Source organism: Crocodylus siamensis, chromosome 10 (assembly GCF_052110815.1).
Source record: "Crocodylus siamensis isolate JL-2025a chromosome 10, ASM5211081v1, whole genome shotgun sequence".
In the NCBI taxonomy this organism is placed as follows: Eukaryota; Metazoa; Chordata; order Crocodylia; family Crocodylidae; genus Crocodylus; species Crocodylus siamensis.
The window spans coordinates 56919413-56937318 of record NC_143404.1 but is presented as its reverse complement, the minus strand read 5'-3'; the positions used below and the strand labels follow the sequence as shown (position 1 = coordinate 56937318).

At 50.0% G+C, this 17906-nt stretch overlaps 1 protein-coding gene across 1 annotated transcript in view; it reads left to right on the top strand.

Annotated features, from left to right (window-relative positions):
• Positions 1 to 17906, top strand: part of PABPC1L (poly(A) binding protein cytoplasmic 1 like) — a 31391-nt gene that overhangs the window by 4429 nt on the left and 9056 nt on the right. Inside the window, exons 2-11 of the mRNA XM_090064897.1 lie at positions 4761 to 4954; positions 5355 to 5470; positions 6460 to 6599; positions 9163 to 9257; positions 9630 to 9767; positions 11072 to 11167; positions 12802 to 13068; positions 14498 to 14588; positions 14927 to 15052; positions 17280 to 17419. Coding sequence (XP_089921023.1) covers positions 4761 to 4954; positions 5355 to 5470; positions 6460 to 6599; positions 9163 to 9257; positions 9630 to 9767; positions 11072 to 11167; positions 12802 to 13068; positions 14498 to 14588; positions 14927 to 15052; positions 17280 to 17419 — 1403 coding nt within the window. The remainder of the gene's footprint in view (positions 1 to 4760; positions 4955 to 5354; positions 5471 to 6459; positions 6600 to 9162; positions 9258 to 9629; positions 9768 to 11071; positions 11168 to 12801; positions 13069 to 14497; positions 14589 to 14926; positions 15053 to 17279; positions 17420 to 17906) is intronic.

Sequence of the window (17906 nt, the reverse complement as noted above, 5' to 3'; positions counted from 1 at the left end):
AATGGAGCGCACAGAACTGGACACTGTACTCCAGCTGCGGCCTGACCAGCATTGTGTAAAGGGGGAGAATCACCTCCTTGGCCCTGCTTGAGATGCACCTGTGGATGCATGACTAGGTGCGGTTAGCCCTGCCAAACGTGACCTCGCATTGTTGGTCCATGTTCATCTTGGGAGTCAGTAATGACTCCAAGATCCCTTTCTGCCTCCGTGCTCTCAAGAAGGGAGTTTCCCATCTTATGAGTGTGCTTCTGGTTACTGCTGCCCAAGTGCAGCACCCTGCACTTGTCAGTATTGAAAGCCATCCTGTTTTTGCTAGCCCACCCCTGTAACCTATCCAGGTCTTGCTGCAATCTTTCCCTCCCTGCTAGCATGCTCACCTCACCCCAAATCTTGGTATCATCAGCGAATTTAAACAGGTTGCTTTTCACCCTGTTGTCCAAATCGCTGATAAAGAAATTGAACAGCGTGGGCCTAAGGACCGAGCCCTGGGGGACTCCACTGCCCACTTCCCCCCAGGTCGAATATGACCCATCCACGACCACCCTCTGAGTATGACCCTTCAGCCAATCTGCGATCCATCTGACTGTGTAGGCATCAATGCCACAGTTGCCTAGTTTTTTAATGAGGATGGCATGGGAGACGGTGTCAAAGGCCTTGCTGAGGTCCAGAAGGACTATGTCCATGGCGACACCTGCATCCAATGCTTTTGTGACCTGATCATAAAAGGCAATCATGTTGGTCTGACATGACCTGCCCCTAATGAAACTGTGCTGGTTGCCCTTGAGCATCATCCCTGAAGCCAGCCCATCACAGATGTGCTCCATGATGATCTTCTCAAAGAGTTTCCCTAGGATTGAGGTAAGACTGATGGGCCTATAGTTGCCTGGGTCCTCCCTCCTCCCTTTTTTAAAGATGGGGACCATGCTGGCTACCTTCCAATTATCCGGCACCTGGCCCAAGCACCGTGAGCGCTCGTAAAGTTGTGCCAAGGGCCCTGCAATAACCTCTGCTAGCTCCCTCAACACTCTGGCATGGAGAGCACCTGAACCTGCTGATTTGAACACATCCAGCCCCTCCAGAAGCTCTCTAACCCAGTCCTCCCCAACCTGAGGTCTGGAGGTGTTCCCTTCGAGTCCATCTTGCATCATGGTGGGCAAGTCCCGGTCCCTGCCCAAGAAAACGGAGGTGAAGAATTGGTTAAAGAGGTCTGCTTTCTCCTCTGGCGCAACCACCAGATTGCCCAGCGTATCTTGCAGGGGCCCCACATTTTCCGGTGCCGCTGCCTTCCTCCATATATATTTGAAAAAGGACTTTTTGTTATCTTTGAATTTGGACGCAAGTCCTAGCTCTATGTGCACCTTAGCTTTCCTGACAGCCCCGCTACAGGCCCGAGCAGAGGAGGTATACTCCTCTTTGGAGATAGCACCCCCCTTCCACCGGTTGTACACTGCCTTTTTGGCAGTCAGGCATTCCCGGATGCCATTGGTGAGCCAGTGGGGCTTACGGGCACTCCTGCCCCCTTGCCCCTTTGCTTCTGGTTGGGATGGTCACCCCTTGGACCCCGAGTATTGTTTCCTTAAGGAACAACCACTCATCCTGGACACTGAGTTCCCCTGCTCTCGAGAACCCCAGTGCCTCTCCCACTAGTCTCCTCAACCTGTTGAAGTTGGCCCTCTTGAAGTCTAGGGCTACCGCCTTGCTGCTGGCCCTTGACACCCTGCGCTGAACGGTGAATTCCAGCAAGCGATGATTGCTATTGCCCAGGTGGTCAAGGACCTGGAGGCCCCTTACCAGGTCGTCGCCTGTGGCCAGGACTAAGTCCAACAGGGCATTCCCCCGGTGGGACTGTGCACCTCCTGGGTTAAGTAGAGGTCCTGTATCTCAGCCAGGAACCTCCTGGAATGGTCCGACCTGGCTGACTGTTCCTCCCAGCAGATGTCCGGGTAATTTAAATCACCCATGACAACTTGTCTTAAGTGCCTCTGCAAGCTGGCCCAAAAATTCCCAGTCCAGCTCCTCCCCTTGGTTGGGGGGTCTGTAGTAGACCCCCACTGTTAAATCCCTCTCCCCACGGCCCCCATGTATCTTGACCCAGAGCACTTCCGCTTGCCCCTCCTCCGACCCCATTTTGCTGGCAGAGGCTGTGTATTGCTCCTTGACACAAAGCACCACACCCCCACCTTTCCTGCCTTCTCTATCCTGCCTGTAAAGCCTATAGTCCCTAATGCTAACTGCCCAGTCGTGGGATGAATCCCACCACGTTTCTGTAAGCCCTGTTATGTCTGGGTTTGAATGGGCTATTCTGAGGGCGAGTTTCTCTTGTTTGTTCCCCATGCTATGAGCATTGGTATATAGGCTTTTAAGGCCTTGCCTAGCTTCGTGTGCCATCCCCTGATTTGGGAGACTGTCTGGACCCCTGTTTCTTACCTGGGCACTCCTTGCATTTATCACCTGTCTTGCTCGGGTGGTGTCTCCTGGTCTTCCTGCGGCCCCCTCCCATGAGGTACCTGTATTCCATGCTGCATCTGTATCCCATTCGTTATCTTGGGGGTGGGTGAGGTCCGGCCCGCGGACCGGATTGGGCCCACAGCAGACTCTATTTCCCAGCAGCCCCTGCCCACATAGTTTCATAGTAGCTAGAGTCGGAAGGGACCTAGGTAGATCATCTAGTCCGACCCCCTGCCTTGGCAGGAAAGAGCACCGGGGTCAGATGACCCCGGCAAGGTGCTCATCTAACTTCCTTTTAAAAATCCCCAGGCTAGGAGCCTGCACCACTTCCCCTGGAAGCTGGTTCCAGGCCCTAGCCGCCCTGACTGTGAAGTAGCGCCTCCTAATATCTAATCTAAACTTACCCTCCGCCAGCTTGTGACCGTTATTCCTGGTCACTCCTGGCAGCGCACGGGGGAACAGGGACTCCCCCAATACCTGCTGATCCCCCCTGACCAGTTTGTAGCAGGCCACAAGGTCCCCCCTTAACCTTCTCTTGTGGAGGCTAAACAGGTTCAGGTCCCGTAGCCTCTCCTCATAAGGCCTGCCCTGCTGACCCTTGATCATACGAGTGGCCCTCCTCTGAGCTCTTTCCATATCGTCCACGTCCCTCTTGAAGTGTGGCGCCCAGAACTGGACGCAGTACTCCAGCTGCGGCCTGACCAGTGCCGCATAGAGGGGGAGGATCACCTCCCTGGACCTGCTCGAGATGCATCTGTGGATGCATGACAGGGTACGGTTGGCCTTCTTGACTGCCTCCCTACACTGCCGGCCCATGTTCATCGTGGAGTCAATGACGACTCCAAGATCCTTTTCCGTCTCCGTGCTGGCAAGAGGGGAGTTCCCCAACCTGTAAGTGTGGTGCCGGTTCTTCCTCCCCATGTGCAACACCTTGCACTTATCAGTGTTAAACCCCATCCTATTCTCATCCGCCCACCGTTGCAACCTGTCAAGGTCAGCTTGTAGCCTATTGCACCCTTCTAGTGCACCCACATCCCCCCACATCTTAGTGTCATCAGCAAACTTGAACAGGGTGCTTTCTACCCCGTCATCCAAGTCACTGATGAAGATGTTGAACAGTGCGGGCCCGAGGACCGAGCCCTGCGGAACCCCACTGCCCACGTCCTTCCAGGTCGAGAAGAACCCATCCACTACCACCCTCTGGGTGCGGCCCTCCAACCAGTTGGCGACCCATTTGACCGTGTGGGCATCGACACCACAGTCTCCCAGCTTTTTGATGAGGACAGGGTGAGAGACAGTGTCGAAAGCCTTCCGGAAGTCCAGAAAGACTACATCCACAGCAACCCCTGCGTCTAATGATTTGGTGAGCTGATCGTAAAAGGCCACCAGGTTGGTCTGACAAGACCTGCCACTGATGAACCCATGTTGGTTGCCCCTGAGCATGCATTCCCCCGCAAGGCCCTCCTGGATGTGTGCCAGGATAATTTTTTCAAAGAGCTTACCCGGGATTGAGGTAAGACTAACTGGCCTGTAATTTCCCGGGTCCTCTTTTTTTCCCTTTTTGAAGATAGGGACCACATTGGCCCTCTTCCAGTCCTCCGGCACCTCGCCAGAGCACCACGAGTGCTCATAGAGCCGCGCTAGGGGTCCCGCAATGACCTCGGCCAGTTCCTGTAGAACCCTAGGGTGAAGATCGTCCGGACCGGACATCACTGCATCGTCCGGATCGTCCGGTCCGGACGATCACTGCATCCAGTTTCCATGGAGACCCCAGGAGTTGTGAAGCCATGACAGCGTAGGGCCAGGGTTTCCATGGCGACTGGCCCCACCAGTGCTGGCAGGGCAAGGAGCTGCTTCAGACTGGGATCTTGCAGTGGAGACAACATGGTCCAGAGCTGGGGCAGAGCTGTGATCTGCTGCCCACACACCCTGGGTGGGCTCATTGAGGAATCGGTCATTCTCATTCAGTATGCCTTGGCCAATGGGGACTCTCAGGTGCTTCATTTTCCACCGTGGACTAAGGGATCACTGTAGGCAGTTACATGAACTGAGCCCTTTGCCTGACAGTCTCTCCATAAGGTGCTACAAGAGGACTTAATTTCCTCCTGGTTTGCAAAGTAACTTAGGCTGCGTCTCCGGTCTTTATTTCATATTTTTCCCCCTCGCAATGGTGAGGCTTGGAAATAAAACCTCTCTACTTCTTGTAACCATCTGATCACTCAAACAGCTGGTGTCCTTTCAAAGAAGGGGCCAGGGTTGTGTTGCAGTTCCCTCTGCCTGTTTTGTAATCAAATGTGCATGTCTCCTGCCAGCTGAGCGAGCCTTGGACACCATGAATTTTGAAGTCATCAAAGGTCGCCCGATTCGAATCATGTGGTCCCAGCGAGACCCGGGTCTCAGGAAATCGGGGGTTGGGAATGTCTTTATCAAGAATCTGGATGACTCCATTGACAACAAAGCCTTATACGACACATTTTCAGCCTTTGGGAATATCCTTTCTTGCAAGGTAGGAACTTTTTTACTTGGTGCAAGAATGGGATTTATCATAGACTTGCCTGGGACTAGTTGCCAGGAATAGTTAACAGGCTGAAGTCTGAATTCTGTTTGTATCACTTCTAGTCGTATTTCCTTTTTGTTGTTACCTGCTGAATTAATGGAACTCAGTGCTGCCCAGAAGCTGAGCCTGTGACCCAGACTCCCACCACCCCACTGGGTAGCATGTCATGACCCTGCAAGTCTAGATACTATTGCTTGGGTAAAACAAGATACCAATGGGGTCGATGTTCCCTGAGGGTGAAGTTGGGGTGGGCTTTGGGGGGAATTCTGCCTAGGGTAAGGGATGGGAGGATCCTTGCTTATGTAGGGCTCTTGAGCATCTGGCTCTGCTTTTTGTGCTTGGTTGGTAGGTGGTTTGTGATGAGAATGGATCCCGTGGTTACGGCTTTGTTCACTTTGAGACTCACGAGGCAGCAAATCGAGCCATTGAAACCATGAACGGGATGCTGCTCAATGACCGCAAGGTGTAAGTGGGGGAAGGGCTTCCTTGGGTGATGCTTTGGTAGCCCTCTCTGCCTAGCCTTTATGTGCTAGCTAAATGCCTGCTTAGCCTGACTCCTTCAGTGCACAGTCAGCATTTTAATGGGAGACTGCTTCCTGTTCAGGCTATTTCTTCCCTTTTATGTGTTTCCCATCCTCTTATTCCCTCCGCCCCACCCCTCTTTTCTTTCTTTCATTCTCTCCCTCAGCAGCTGTCAGCTCTTACATATGCTATACCCTCCAAAATGAGTATCATTTAAGTAGTTGATGCTGATGTAAGTGTCATTGTTGGGGATTACAGTTATACGGATGATCCTTGCAAGGTTGCAACACAAAGGGAGCCTGGTACAGGCATGAGCTGAGTGTGTCCTATTATGTATCACTCCATGGTTCCTCACTGGACCTGACTGCCTGAAATTCTGAAGAAAATTGGGGTAGAGGCAATGGAGGGGGTAGGGTGTAGACTTCTCCTGTCCTGAGCTGTTCCTCTCCTCCTTGGACACACCATACCATTCTGACACCTAGTGAGCTTTCTCTCCCTCAGTCTCTGGTATTAGTCTGCAGTAACACCACTGCAGCTTTGCAGCAGTGGTGTTAAGGCAAGTGGGCCCAAACTTTGAGTTGGGGAAGAGAACAAATGATGTAATTTGTCAAGGATCAATTTGAGAATGAGATTCCCCAGCAGTGTTTGGGCCCTTGGACTGTCAGCTCTGTTGGGCAGGGAGCGCAGGGTGTTGCCGCTATGCGAATGGTCAGGAACAATATCCAGCTTCTGCGAGGAGATGGACACATGCAAGGAGGGTCTATTCAAGTTGCTGAGCTGCCACACAGACTGGACCTATGGGCAATCAAGCTACCTTTAGGAGGAACTCTGCTAGCCTCATTCCCAGGGGACATACCTGTCTCTCTTTCTTGTCCAGTGCAGGTATGTCATCATTACAAGAGGGTTCATGTTCCTCTGTTTCTTCTCTGCAGCTTTGTTGGTCACTTTAAGTCCCGCAAAGAGCGTGAGGCTGAATTTGGGGCTAGAGCAATGGAATTTACCAATGTTTATATCAAAAATTTTGGAGATGACATGGATGATGACAAGCTGCGGGAAACATTCTCCAGGTTTGGTGAGTGAAGTCTCAAATGCAAAATCTTTCTAGTGCAAGGGTTGGTAATGTTTTTGGGCTGAGTGCCAAAAAACTCTGCATCTTGGACTTACAGGATGTTGGCGTGCCAGGGGTGGATGGTGGTGAAGCTGAGGGGCCTAATCCTTGTTGTGGTAGTACAGCCCCGGCTTCTTTCCCTGTGCTCCCCAAGGTGTGCTTGCAGCCTCATGGTTGCCTGCTACAAGCAACCCCTAAGGAAGGGGAGAGAGATGTGCACACACTTGGTTCCTGCCATACTGTCGATTTAAAAGGTCTGGAGGGGACTTGTGGTGCCCGCAGCGGCAGCTTGGCAGCTGCTGGGGCATCCTGGATGGCTGTAGGAGTCTTCTCTGGGGGTTCCTGCTTGGCAGGGTGGTGCCACTGTGGCAGCAGTGCCTCTCTCAGTACCCGCTGCTCGTGGGGCTCAGGTCTGTGGGTACACGTTGCCTCTGGAGCTCCCAGAGGCATAGCACTCCCAGGCAGGAAGCCAATGCCCACCAGGAAGCTGCAATAGACTGGGCAGGATGGTGAGTGGCTGCTACCTGCCCCCTCCCTCCTGGCCATCTCCTGGCCGCATCCTGCTTTCCTGGCAGCTTGTGGTTTCACTTTCACTCTGAGGGTGTTGAGAGTGCCCCGGGGTAGGCATCTGGGGTAAAAGGGTGTGAGGTGGCAGCAATACGGTGGTGATGCAACACCTGAGTGAGCAGTTCTGGGGGGTGAGCATGGCTGGTGGATCCCAGCGGGCAGTGGGGAGCGCAGCAGCATGCAGTCCAGGTTCTGTGCATGTGGGGGGTAGGGGGGAGGCAGGTGCTTGCCATGGGACATGGTCTTCAGGGGCAGGTTGGGGGACCTGTGTGTCACTCCACAGTGACAGTGGAGTTGCGTCGGGTGAGCGCTTCAGTGGCCACTCGTGGCAGGGCTTGTTCTGCCTGGCTCGGCAGCGCCTGACCCTTCCCATGGGATTCCCGGCCATCTGTGCTGCTTCCTTTTGCTTTTTGGCCTGGGCAGAGATGCGGGTGGCTTGACAGCATGGCCCCTGACCCCGGGGGCAGCAGATGTGGAAGTAGCCAGCTCCATGGTCTCTGCAGCTGGGGGAGTCTGCAGCCTGACCTGACCCTGGGCCACTCCCCCAACACTGCCCCCAGCCACCCTGCAGGCACTGCTAGTGAGGGTCCCTGTCTCCACTAAATGGGAGAGGAGGAGGTGGGATCAGAGATGTCTCCCAGCTGCCTGCTGTAAGCACCCTGGACTCTGTGGCCAGCAGTGGTGTGGCCAGGAAAATGGCCTTGTGTGCCATGCTCTGGCACGTGTCAAGGGTTGCCGACCCCTGTTCTACAGAATGATGAATTTGTGCAAAGGAGAGAACCTGCATGAATAGTTGGGCTTCTTCTTGTTTTTATAAACTCTTAGCTTTAGCATTAAAGAGGAAGTGTACTGAGGCTCGAGGAAGGCTACTGTGATACCCGAACACTGGTCTATGAGTTGGTTCAATAAAAAATATTACCCACGAGAATTCTTGCCTCTTAAGTACTAATGAAGTCCAGAGGGCTCAGATTACCAAATCAGCTGCAGACCTAGCGAGACATTCCACAGGATTGTAATGGTGTAGCTTGCAACCTTGAAAATTATGCATTCAATAACTCCGTCATCCATCCCTTACCTGGAAGGTGGAGAATAGCTGATAGCATGCCCTGCCAGTTTAAAAAAAAAAAAGCCCATTGAGCAAATAGGGACAAAAAATGCCTTAGAACTGTGCAAAGATGTATAAGCCAGTTACACAAATGTAACTATCCAACCTGGATATGAAAGCAAATGTTACTCTTTCTACTGAGCCTTGCAGTGGATCGCATCCCTAAGTTCTTGCAATGACAATGAGGTTTGTTGCTGTTTTGTTTTTTATTTCAAGCACTCAGCTTGCTGTTGGCTCTTGATAAACACTAAATCATTTAACATCTATAGAAAACCTTGCAATTGTGCCTCTGCAAGGCAGCATTTCTGTAACTGGATTCCCCATGTGAATATAGATAAGAATATTTAGCTCAGTTTTATAGATGTGGAAATGGGGTGCCAGAACTTATGACTTGCCCAGAGTTAAGCTGTAGTCTTCCACCAAGAATACAACCCAAGGCTCCTGCGCTAGCTGTTGGAGAGTGCCTTCTGGATTCTTGCAGCTCTGTCATTCCTCTACTGCCCTCAAGCCTTTTCACAGCACTGGCTAGGTGCCTGTACCCAGCTGCTTCTGCCATTGTTATGCTCCTGTTGGCTTTAAAGAGTAGGGTAAATGGTAGGGCTCCCCTGCAACATGCACCTGTCTCCCTTTTTGCACCAAACGAGAACTGTAGGAGAGGTGTAAGAATTGCCTAAATATCTGAATCTTGTATGCTGCTGCCATTGCACTTACTTCGCTCTCTTCTAATGACATCTGATCATTAGCCAAAGAGATAGTGTAGACATTGGTGATTTTGCTAAGGTTGTGAGCTGAGGTTCCATGGACACTATCATTGTACCCCAAGCGGTTCTCATGCCTAACACTCTTCTATTGCAGGAAAGACGCTAAGTGTCAAAGTTATGATGGATGATTCTGGCCACTCGAAAGGCTTTGGGTTTGTCAATTTTGAGAAGCACGAGGAAGCCCAGAAGGCAAGTGGATCCCTGCTTTATAGATTTAATTGGACCAGGGGTGTCTGATTGCACCTGCTCATCAGTGTAAAGAGCCTGACATGCATCAACTGTTGAAACATGAAAAGCTGCTAATATTCCAGGAAGAAAGAGTCCATAATACACAAGTTCTGTAAATTCTTGGTAATACTGAATCCCAGAGGAGCAATATGTGTCTGGGGGACCAAGGTTTCCCTGCGCAAAATAGAAGAGAGATCCATGCTGTAACCTATGTTCGGAAGCAAAGCTGCTTCTACTTCTCCTTGAGAAGCCCTATAGCTGTTGGGAAGTGTGTGACAAGCGTGGGTGCTGTTGTTTCTCTCTGTGCTTAGATTTGGCTCCTTTTTCTGGCAGGCTGTGGCAGACATGAATGGGAAGGAAATCAATGGCCGGATGGTGTACGTTGGCCGAGCTCAGAAGAGGCTGGAGCGTCAGAGTGAACTGAAGCGTAAATTTGAACAGATCAAGCAGGAAAGAGCAAGCAGGTACCAGGTAATGGTGTAAGCAGCAGCATTTTGTGCCTTATGCTGCAAGGCTAGCTACCTGTTTTGCTCTCTGACATGGTTGTCCAGAAGACTAACTGCATGATGTTTGGCCCTGCTGGATCTCCCAGCCTCTGAGGGAAACCTTCAGGCATCTGGTACTTGGAATGGGATCCTTTTTATCATTTTTTTTTTTTTTTTTCAAAAGGGTCAAGCACTGGCCTAATTGTTCCCTCTGGGCTCTTACTTAAATGCTTCGAGGCTTCAGTGGGCCTCTGCTCAGTGCTCTTTAAAACTCCACCTGGTTCTAGCAGCAATCCTAGGGAAGAAAGTCTCCCTCCTTACTACGTGGGTCGGACCTCCATACCCAGGGTAACACCAATCAGTTGCATGTCCAATCAACCCCATTGTTTCTATAGGCAGTTTCTTTCCTTCTTTTAAGGTTCTATAAAGAGTTTTTGCTCCTCTGTGATCAGGAAATCTCCTGCTATTATGAGAGCTAGAAAAAATGCCTCTTCTAATCCCTTTGCTGTTCTTTGCAGTCTGCTGTATTCTTTTTTCAGTCATGTATTTTGGGAGTTTACCAGTCAACCTCAAGTTTTCATACCCATGCAGGGGTTGGCTTCAATTGTTGCAGCTGTTTGGTGCATCCTATTGCATTTGAGTCTCTGGAGCTGGATCCTTCCAGAGGCTATCCCAGGTTAGAGACGCATATGATGGAGTGAAAGGGAATGAGTCTGGTCCATTGCTATTGAAACCAACTACACCATAATTCCCTTCACAAGCTTATCAAGTCCTATTGTAAAATGAGGTTCTTTGCAAAACAAAGCTTTGCAGTAGACATAAATGCTGTCTATAAACACCAGGGAAGCTTGAAGGGTGATATTGGCATTAGAAGAAATGGATATAAACTGGCCACAAATAAACTGAAGGCTGTCAGTTAAAGACCTCTAACCATCAGAAAAAGGATGGGCTCCCAGTGACTGTTTGTGTTATAAACACCTTCAGGGTATGTCTTACCTTCAGGTGAGGAAGATGCACAGCTAGCCCCATCCTAAAGCACTGTGGGCATCAGGGACTTTGCTGTATCTCCAGAATTCTTTCCGTAGCCAGAAAAAAGGTGAATTTTGCATTAACAATTAATAGTCAAAACCACTCCAGGCTTTTCTACAGATGGAAGAAATCTGTATGGCACAGTAAAATGAGTTCCTAATGGCGTAACGTATATTGTGGGCCCTGTGAAGCCATCCTGAATTTTTAGAAGCCTGTTATGTCTTTAGGAGGAAACTGACCTGTTGCCCTATTTGTTTTTAGGGGGTAAACTTGTATGTGAAGAACCTGGACGATGGTATTGATGATGAGCGACTACGGAAGGAGTTCTCTCCATATGGTACCATTACTAGTGCCAAGGTGAGGGATGTAGGCTACCACCTGGGTTTTTAAAAGTTTCTCCCCCCTAGAGAGTTAGTTTTGTTTATTCAGCACAGCTGAAGTAAATGGTTCTGCCTGTTTGTATTTTGTATTCTGAACCAAATACCAAGAATCACCTTTCTTTCATGTCAGCACCAAGCCTTTAAAAAGATGTACAAGTTTTGGAAGTGTTTTGTGCATCCCCTTCAGTTCAGATCTGACATGTCTTCGCTGCAAATGAAGATGTGTAGCCAGTGTTAGCTTCAGAGATGCGAGCTCTTAAAACTAGGTGAAAGTCTGGCACCTTGCAGTTCAGATGGTATGAAGTATTAACTGGGGGGCTTGCTGGGTTCTGTTGTTCTTGTGTTTGCCCTGAAGGTTGTGCATGCCTGGGGGAAGCATTGTGCTCATACGAATGGCATCACTTTACATTTAGTTACCTTGTAACCTGTCAGTTGCTGGTGGGGGCTGTTTCACTTGACAGCTGCGAGTCTCTGCTCTCAGGCAGGGCATGGCATTTGTTTGGAGCCTTTATAAATCCCAAGTAGGGACCTACTCAATTCACAGTTTCACAGATTTTGCAAAAACCACGAAATCTGGAATTATCTGTGAACTCAAAAAAAAAAAAAAAACTTGATAAAAATAAAATGCTACCGGGAGGGGAAGCCTCCGGCTGGCAGGATGGCACAAAGGGCATCAGACAGGATGGCAGTTGCCCCCTTGCCCCTTCTCCCCCTCCACCTCTCTGCCAGTCAGTGCCAGGGGGTGGAGCTGCCACAAAATGCACATATAATCAACTCTGCTCTGTGAACAGGCCACAAAACCCCCTTTTTCTCACTCTGATTTTAAGTAGATCCCTATTCATGAGGCAAGCTGTTGATGAGTCCTAGGTTTAGTACTGCATTAGTTGGCATTGGACTGGGACTGAATGAATCCCAGATGTCTGAGTAGTATTCTTGATACCACTAGGACAGTGGTTTTCAACTTGTAGTCCACAGACCCCTAAGGGTCTGCAGACTATGTCTAAGGGGTCCATGAAAGATGACTATGATCAATCAAAAGTATGTGAATACCCACGCTTATATTCTGCACCTCTGTTCAAAATTTTTTAGGAGTCTGCAAATGAAAACAAGTTGAAAACCACTGTACTAGTATGTATAGTATCTAAACAGATCAGTGCTGATTCTCTCCACTTCTGTCATTGCTTTTGCAGTGGTTGCTAGTACAGGGTGATTGGGTAATGAACCCAGCTCCTGTGCATCCCACTTACCACCCCACCATGTATATCATATGGAGAAGCATGTTGCACTACAGCCAAGCTGTCTGATGTGCCTGTCCCTGGTAACCGTAAAATTTAGTATTAAGGTGAGGTGGAAAGTCACCCTCAGCTATTGTCATTTACAGTTGCATAGCATTAAAATTCAGGGCTCCTACTTCCTGCCTGATCTGAAAGAAATACCAATTCTGCATATAGTCCCTAGGCACCCAGGTCAGAGCATCAATTTTTCTTGATGGCTGGCTTCTGCCAGTCCTCTACCTGTTTGCATGCCCACCTTTGACGGCCCTGTGTGATTATGAATGTGGGATGCATGGCATTCAGTGGACTCAGTTGTGTTGTTCTAATCTAATTATAGGTGATGACAGAAGGTGGACACAGCAAAGGGTTTGGCTTTGTATGTTTTTCCTCCCCAGAAGAGGCTACCAAGGCCGTGACAGAAATGAATGGGCGGATTGTCAGCACCAAGCCTTTGTATGTTGCCCTTGCTCAAAGGAAGGAAGAAAGGAAAGCAATTCTTACCAACCAGTATATGCAGAGGTTGGCTACCATGCGGACCCTGCCTGGCCCTCTTCTTGGCTCCTTCCAGCCACCTACAGGGTACTTCCTGCCTCCCATCCCACAGGTGAGTTCAACTAACCCCTCTTTCTGCAACTTTTCAGCAGACTGCCAGGAAGCCCGAGTTGGAGTGCCAGAGCAGCCCCAAGCCTTTCGCATGGCAGGGGTGTGTACATGCAAACTCCTGAACTAACAACAAGTGGAGAAAAACAGTTTATTTTTGGGTTCTGGTGGTAACAGCCAAAAAAATCTTAAGTCTGGAAATGTCAGAGCTAATGAAGCCATTCTGAGTGATGCTGCAGTCTGAGCACTTGTCCTTTCACCACCACAAAACCCAAATCTGACAACGGGGTACCACTAGAATCTGTCCTGGTCATGTGACAAAGATGTGAGACCTATGTGCCGTGCTGCATCTGGCTCTTGTCTACTCTGTTAGTCTGTATTATTCATTGAATATCCTCTGGGCCCTCTACTATATTGCGACATATGCACAGTAGGACAGAAACTAGCTTCTTGGTAGTGCCCATGTGACAGTGCAGAGTATGAACAAGACTTTCAAACCTGGCTACTTAAAGCTGGCTCTGAAGTCCATAGGCAGATGGCTAAATAGGTGGTATGACTTTCAGAAATCCTGGTAGCAGGTGCATCGTCAATGCTTTTGAAAATTAGGCCACATATTTAGGGGCACCTGTACACGAGCCCAACACCTACTCCAGTGCGTTCTAATTAGAATGTCTCAGAGCAGACTCAATTAATCTAACCTAAGTTGGCACACTCCAGCAGCTTTGGTATCATGTATTCAGCATACTCATGCTTCAAAATGGTGGCGGAGGCACTTTAAATCTCGTCAAACAAGCTTTAGTTAAAGCACCCCTGCTGACGTTTTGAAGTGTGGAATGATGAGTACACAAGACTCTGCAGGCACGTTAATTTAGAGCGACTCCTGAGAGCTGCTCTAATTAAAGTGCCCTCTGACCCCCACCCCAGAGCACATGTAAAGATGCCCTAAGTGCCTAAATAGGTATGCCTTGATTTTAAATTTTAGCTGGTATGCACAGCTCCTGAACCTGAGTATCTTTCTCATGGGTGGGAGATGGGTTACGGTTGGAAGACCTCCAAGAATTGGTCCAGGTCAGGGTTCTGAATGTGGAGAAGGGATCTGCTGGTTGGACTAGGAGGAGGACTGAGGTCATGTGCTGCGGTGTTGTAGAAGATGCAGAGTGAGTGGGAGGAGATGAGTAAGGAAGCTGAAAAGGATATAGGGAACAGGAGTGAAGGGGAAGGAGCAGAAATGGGTCTGTGTTTTAGGTGCAGTATAAATGCCAAGAATGCTGGGGTGCATGTATTAGTTTGTAGAGATCCCTGGAACACTTACACCACCAACATTTCAAAGACTTGGGCCTACTTTCCCATTTTGTGGTCTGTCACTGCTGTGGATGCTGATGCAGTAACTCTGGCTTGCAAATCACTCTGGATAACATGTTCTCCCCTCATAGCCACAAACCAGAGCTACTTTCTACAGTCCCAGCCCAGTTGCTTCAGTCCGTCCTGCTGCTCGCTGGAGTGCACAGCCCTCCAGGCCTCCCCGTGAGTGAGTCTATCTGTCTCTCCCTGTGAACAACTTGTGTGTGGGGAGCAGGAGTGCACTTTGGTGGCTGCTTGTCGTTCTGTGTTTTCCCTCTGGTTCTCTGGTATTGGCATAGGTTTAAGGTTTGAAGGCTCACTCAATTCAAGCCTGGCTTGGAGAGCTGTGTGGCACTTCTGGTTTGTGGGGCACCTGTAGGTAATGAGGGGGAAGCTCTTGGCACTTACTCAGTGGCAAAGCAAAGGCCTCCCTCTTTCAACAGTGACTGTTCTTGATCATTTTCTTCTGCACCTGTACTTTCAGGAAGTGTTTTCTAATACAAAGTGGTCATTCCCTGCAGCCTTCCCATCAGCTACCCCGATCCTGAGGACCACAGCTCCACCCAGGCGCCTGTTGTCCAACATCAGCACCATGAGGCAGGCCTCAACCCAAGTGCCCCGAGTGTCACCACAGACCCAGAGAGTGGGTAAGCTGAGGAAGAAAGGATGTGGGAGTTGCTATAGTGAGGGCATGGTGATGAGGGCATTTGCTACTTGCGCTCCCTCTGCTTCTGTGAAGAGCAGTCTATTTGTGGTGCTGGAGGAGAACTTGAAACTCTTTCCCTCTCTTTCTTTCCTGTTGGAGGGTTGGTGGAGATCAGCTTTAAAGAGTTTGCATTGCAGTAGTAAAGTGTCCTCTATCCCAAATGATGCTCTCCATCCCAAATAGACTTGAGCAGTCTGAGCAGATAATTGATTTATAGTTTTCAGGGAAGATAGATATCTATGGGACAGTGCCTAGCACAACAGGATGTTGATACTGCTTAGTCCTGCTGGATGCTGTGTACACTATATAGACATTAAAACAGTCACATGGAGTCCTTGCTTATGTGTATATTCTGCCTTTGTATCTGATTGCTTGACTGCTCCCAGGATTGACTCAACTGTGTGTTGCCTGCTTGACTGCATCTTGTTCATCCCTTCCCTACTCACCTGCTGACCTCCTATTCTGACTTCTGCAGGACCTGGAAGTGGGGCTTTGACATGAGCTGACCTTTCACCATAAGTATTCAGGTCAAAAGATACTCACCCAGCTTCCTGGGAGAGAAGTTTGGTCGCTTGTCAGTTCAGTTAGTTTACCTTGTCATTCTTTGTCAGCATAAGAGATGTGGTGGAGGAAACTGGAGCAGCCTACAGCTGGATCCAGAGGTGATTTGTAAGCAGGACTCTTGGCTACTTTTCTTGCTGGTCTCCTCTCTTCTCTTCAGCCCTCAGTACATGGGTGGCACTAAGTTAGACTCCTTCACACTCAAGGTTAGGAGGCCAGGTTGTAGGATGTGGGTAATATGGGTCAGGAGGATGTTGTGCCTTGGTAATAGGGTGCATGTTTGAGGTCACCTTGTGTATGTAATGAACCAGCTGCTGCTGCTGCTCCCAGAAAAAAGTATAAATTGCTCAAATTTGGATTCCCTCCCTTGGCACTTGTGGTGCTTGACCCATCTTCTGTATTTGGCACTCGCATCTCCTGTTCTTGAAGAGAGGAGGAAACGAAAGGCAGTTGGTGTTGGAGATGCTTTGATTCTGTGGAGTCCATTCTTGTGAGCCAGCAAGCTGAGTGGTTGCTTGAGGAGAAGGGAGCGCCTCTTCAATGAGTGGTAGAGCAGGAGGCATAGAGAAGCTGCTCCCATGTCACCCAGGGGGAATTATGGGAGCCCATATGAAATTGGTGCAGCACAGTAACATGTGGTGTGTGGAGGGCATGTTTGGGGCCCCTTGGTGGTTCTTGTTCTCATCTCTTTTACTTTTTCCTCAGCTGTCGCCTCCTTCCTGCAGTCAGCCCAACAGTGGAGGAGGGCAGCGTTATGCTCCCGTAGAACACTTCCCTTTACTCTCAGTCCCTGGTTGCTCTCACAGCAGGCCACCCTAGTCAGTGCACTCAGCGGGGTCTAGGCGAGTCCCTTTATACTGGGCTCCGGTGCTTCCTTTCAGTTGCTGAACGTGACTGACTTCTCTAAGAGGAGAATAGGTGGATCTGTTTGTGACCCACTGATTAGAGCAGGCTGCATCCAGCCCTCAGAGCTGCTGTCTCTGGTCTGCCAGGCTCCTGGTGGCAGAAGCTGGGGGCACGGCCAGGTGGAGTGACCACAACCTCTGGGTCCCGGTGGGCATGGTGGTTAGTGGCAGGATACAGCCCCAGTTGCTCTGTAGCCAGTTGGCCCATTACCACCACTGCGGTAAACAGTTGCTTGACTCATGCTTCCTGTTTCTCCTCTGTTGGCTCTGCCACTGCCTCATGTCAGAGCTGGTACCACTTTGAGCCCTTGGGCCAGAGCCAGAGCCACCACATGCCCTGGGCTGGAGTCAGTGACACCACTGTGAGCCGTGAGCTGCCGTGTACCCCTGGCCAGAGTCAGAGCTGCTGCTGCTGCTGCTGCGTGCCCCAGATTGGAGGCACCAGATGCCCCAGGCTGGATCTGGCCTGCAAGGAGCCCAGTGGGCTGCACCCAGCCTGTGGTATGAGGTGAATTTGACCTCCTTGAATTACCGGATGAGTCTTTTGTCTTCATGTTCTCTTCTCTAAGATGCAGATTGCTTTGAACCTGTGAGGGGAATATTCTTGCTGTCCTGCAGAAAGTGCTACCACCAAGCTGTTTGGTGTGTACAAGCAGATGGTGAGATGACTCTTCCTTGCAGACCCTTTTGTCTCTGTTTCAGCTAACATAGGGACCCAGACAGTCAGCACGCGAGCGCTCCCCACAGCTTCCCTGCCCCGGAGCACTTCACAGTACAAGTACTCCTCCGCGGTGCGGAACATCCAGCCAGTGGGAAGTGTGATGCCTATGCCAGTACAGCAGGTAGGTGGTTCACATGCTCTTATCCCAGATGTGGTGCTCTCAGGACTCAGCAATTTGCTGTAGTCATAGGGACAGAAACATTGAATAGAAGGCTGAATGATGGCATTCCAAAAACAGCCCCGGTTTCCTGAGCTCTTGGAGGATCTGGCAGGTCTTGTGTTGTTTCCATTTGAACTTAATGAGACGCATGAAGCTGCTGGAATTCCTGAAGATGCAGGAAAGATGGACTGTTTCTCTCATGGTGTATGCTTGGGGCTGTTAAAGGAGGAAGATCTGAGATACAGGCCACAGAGCACTGCAGTCTGCTGTAACCATGACACTGGTGTGACTCCAAGTGCCTAGATGTGCAGTGCTGCATCCTGCCTCCCTCAGCCAGGCTACTTGAATCAGTGTGGAGCACTGCCTGCTAAGTCCTGTGCACTTGGTGGAGGCCAGGCCTCATGTGCAGATCCCATGATCTGAAACACTCAACCAGCCCTGATGCAGA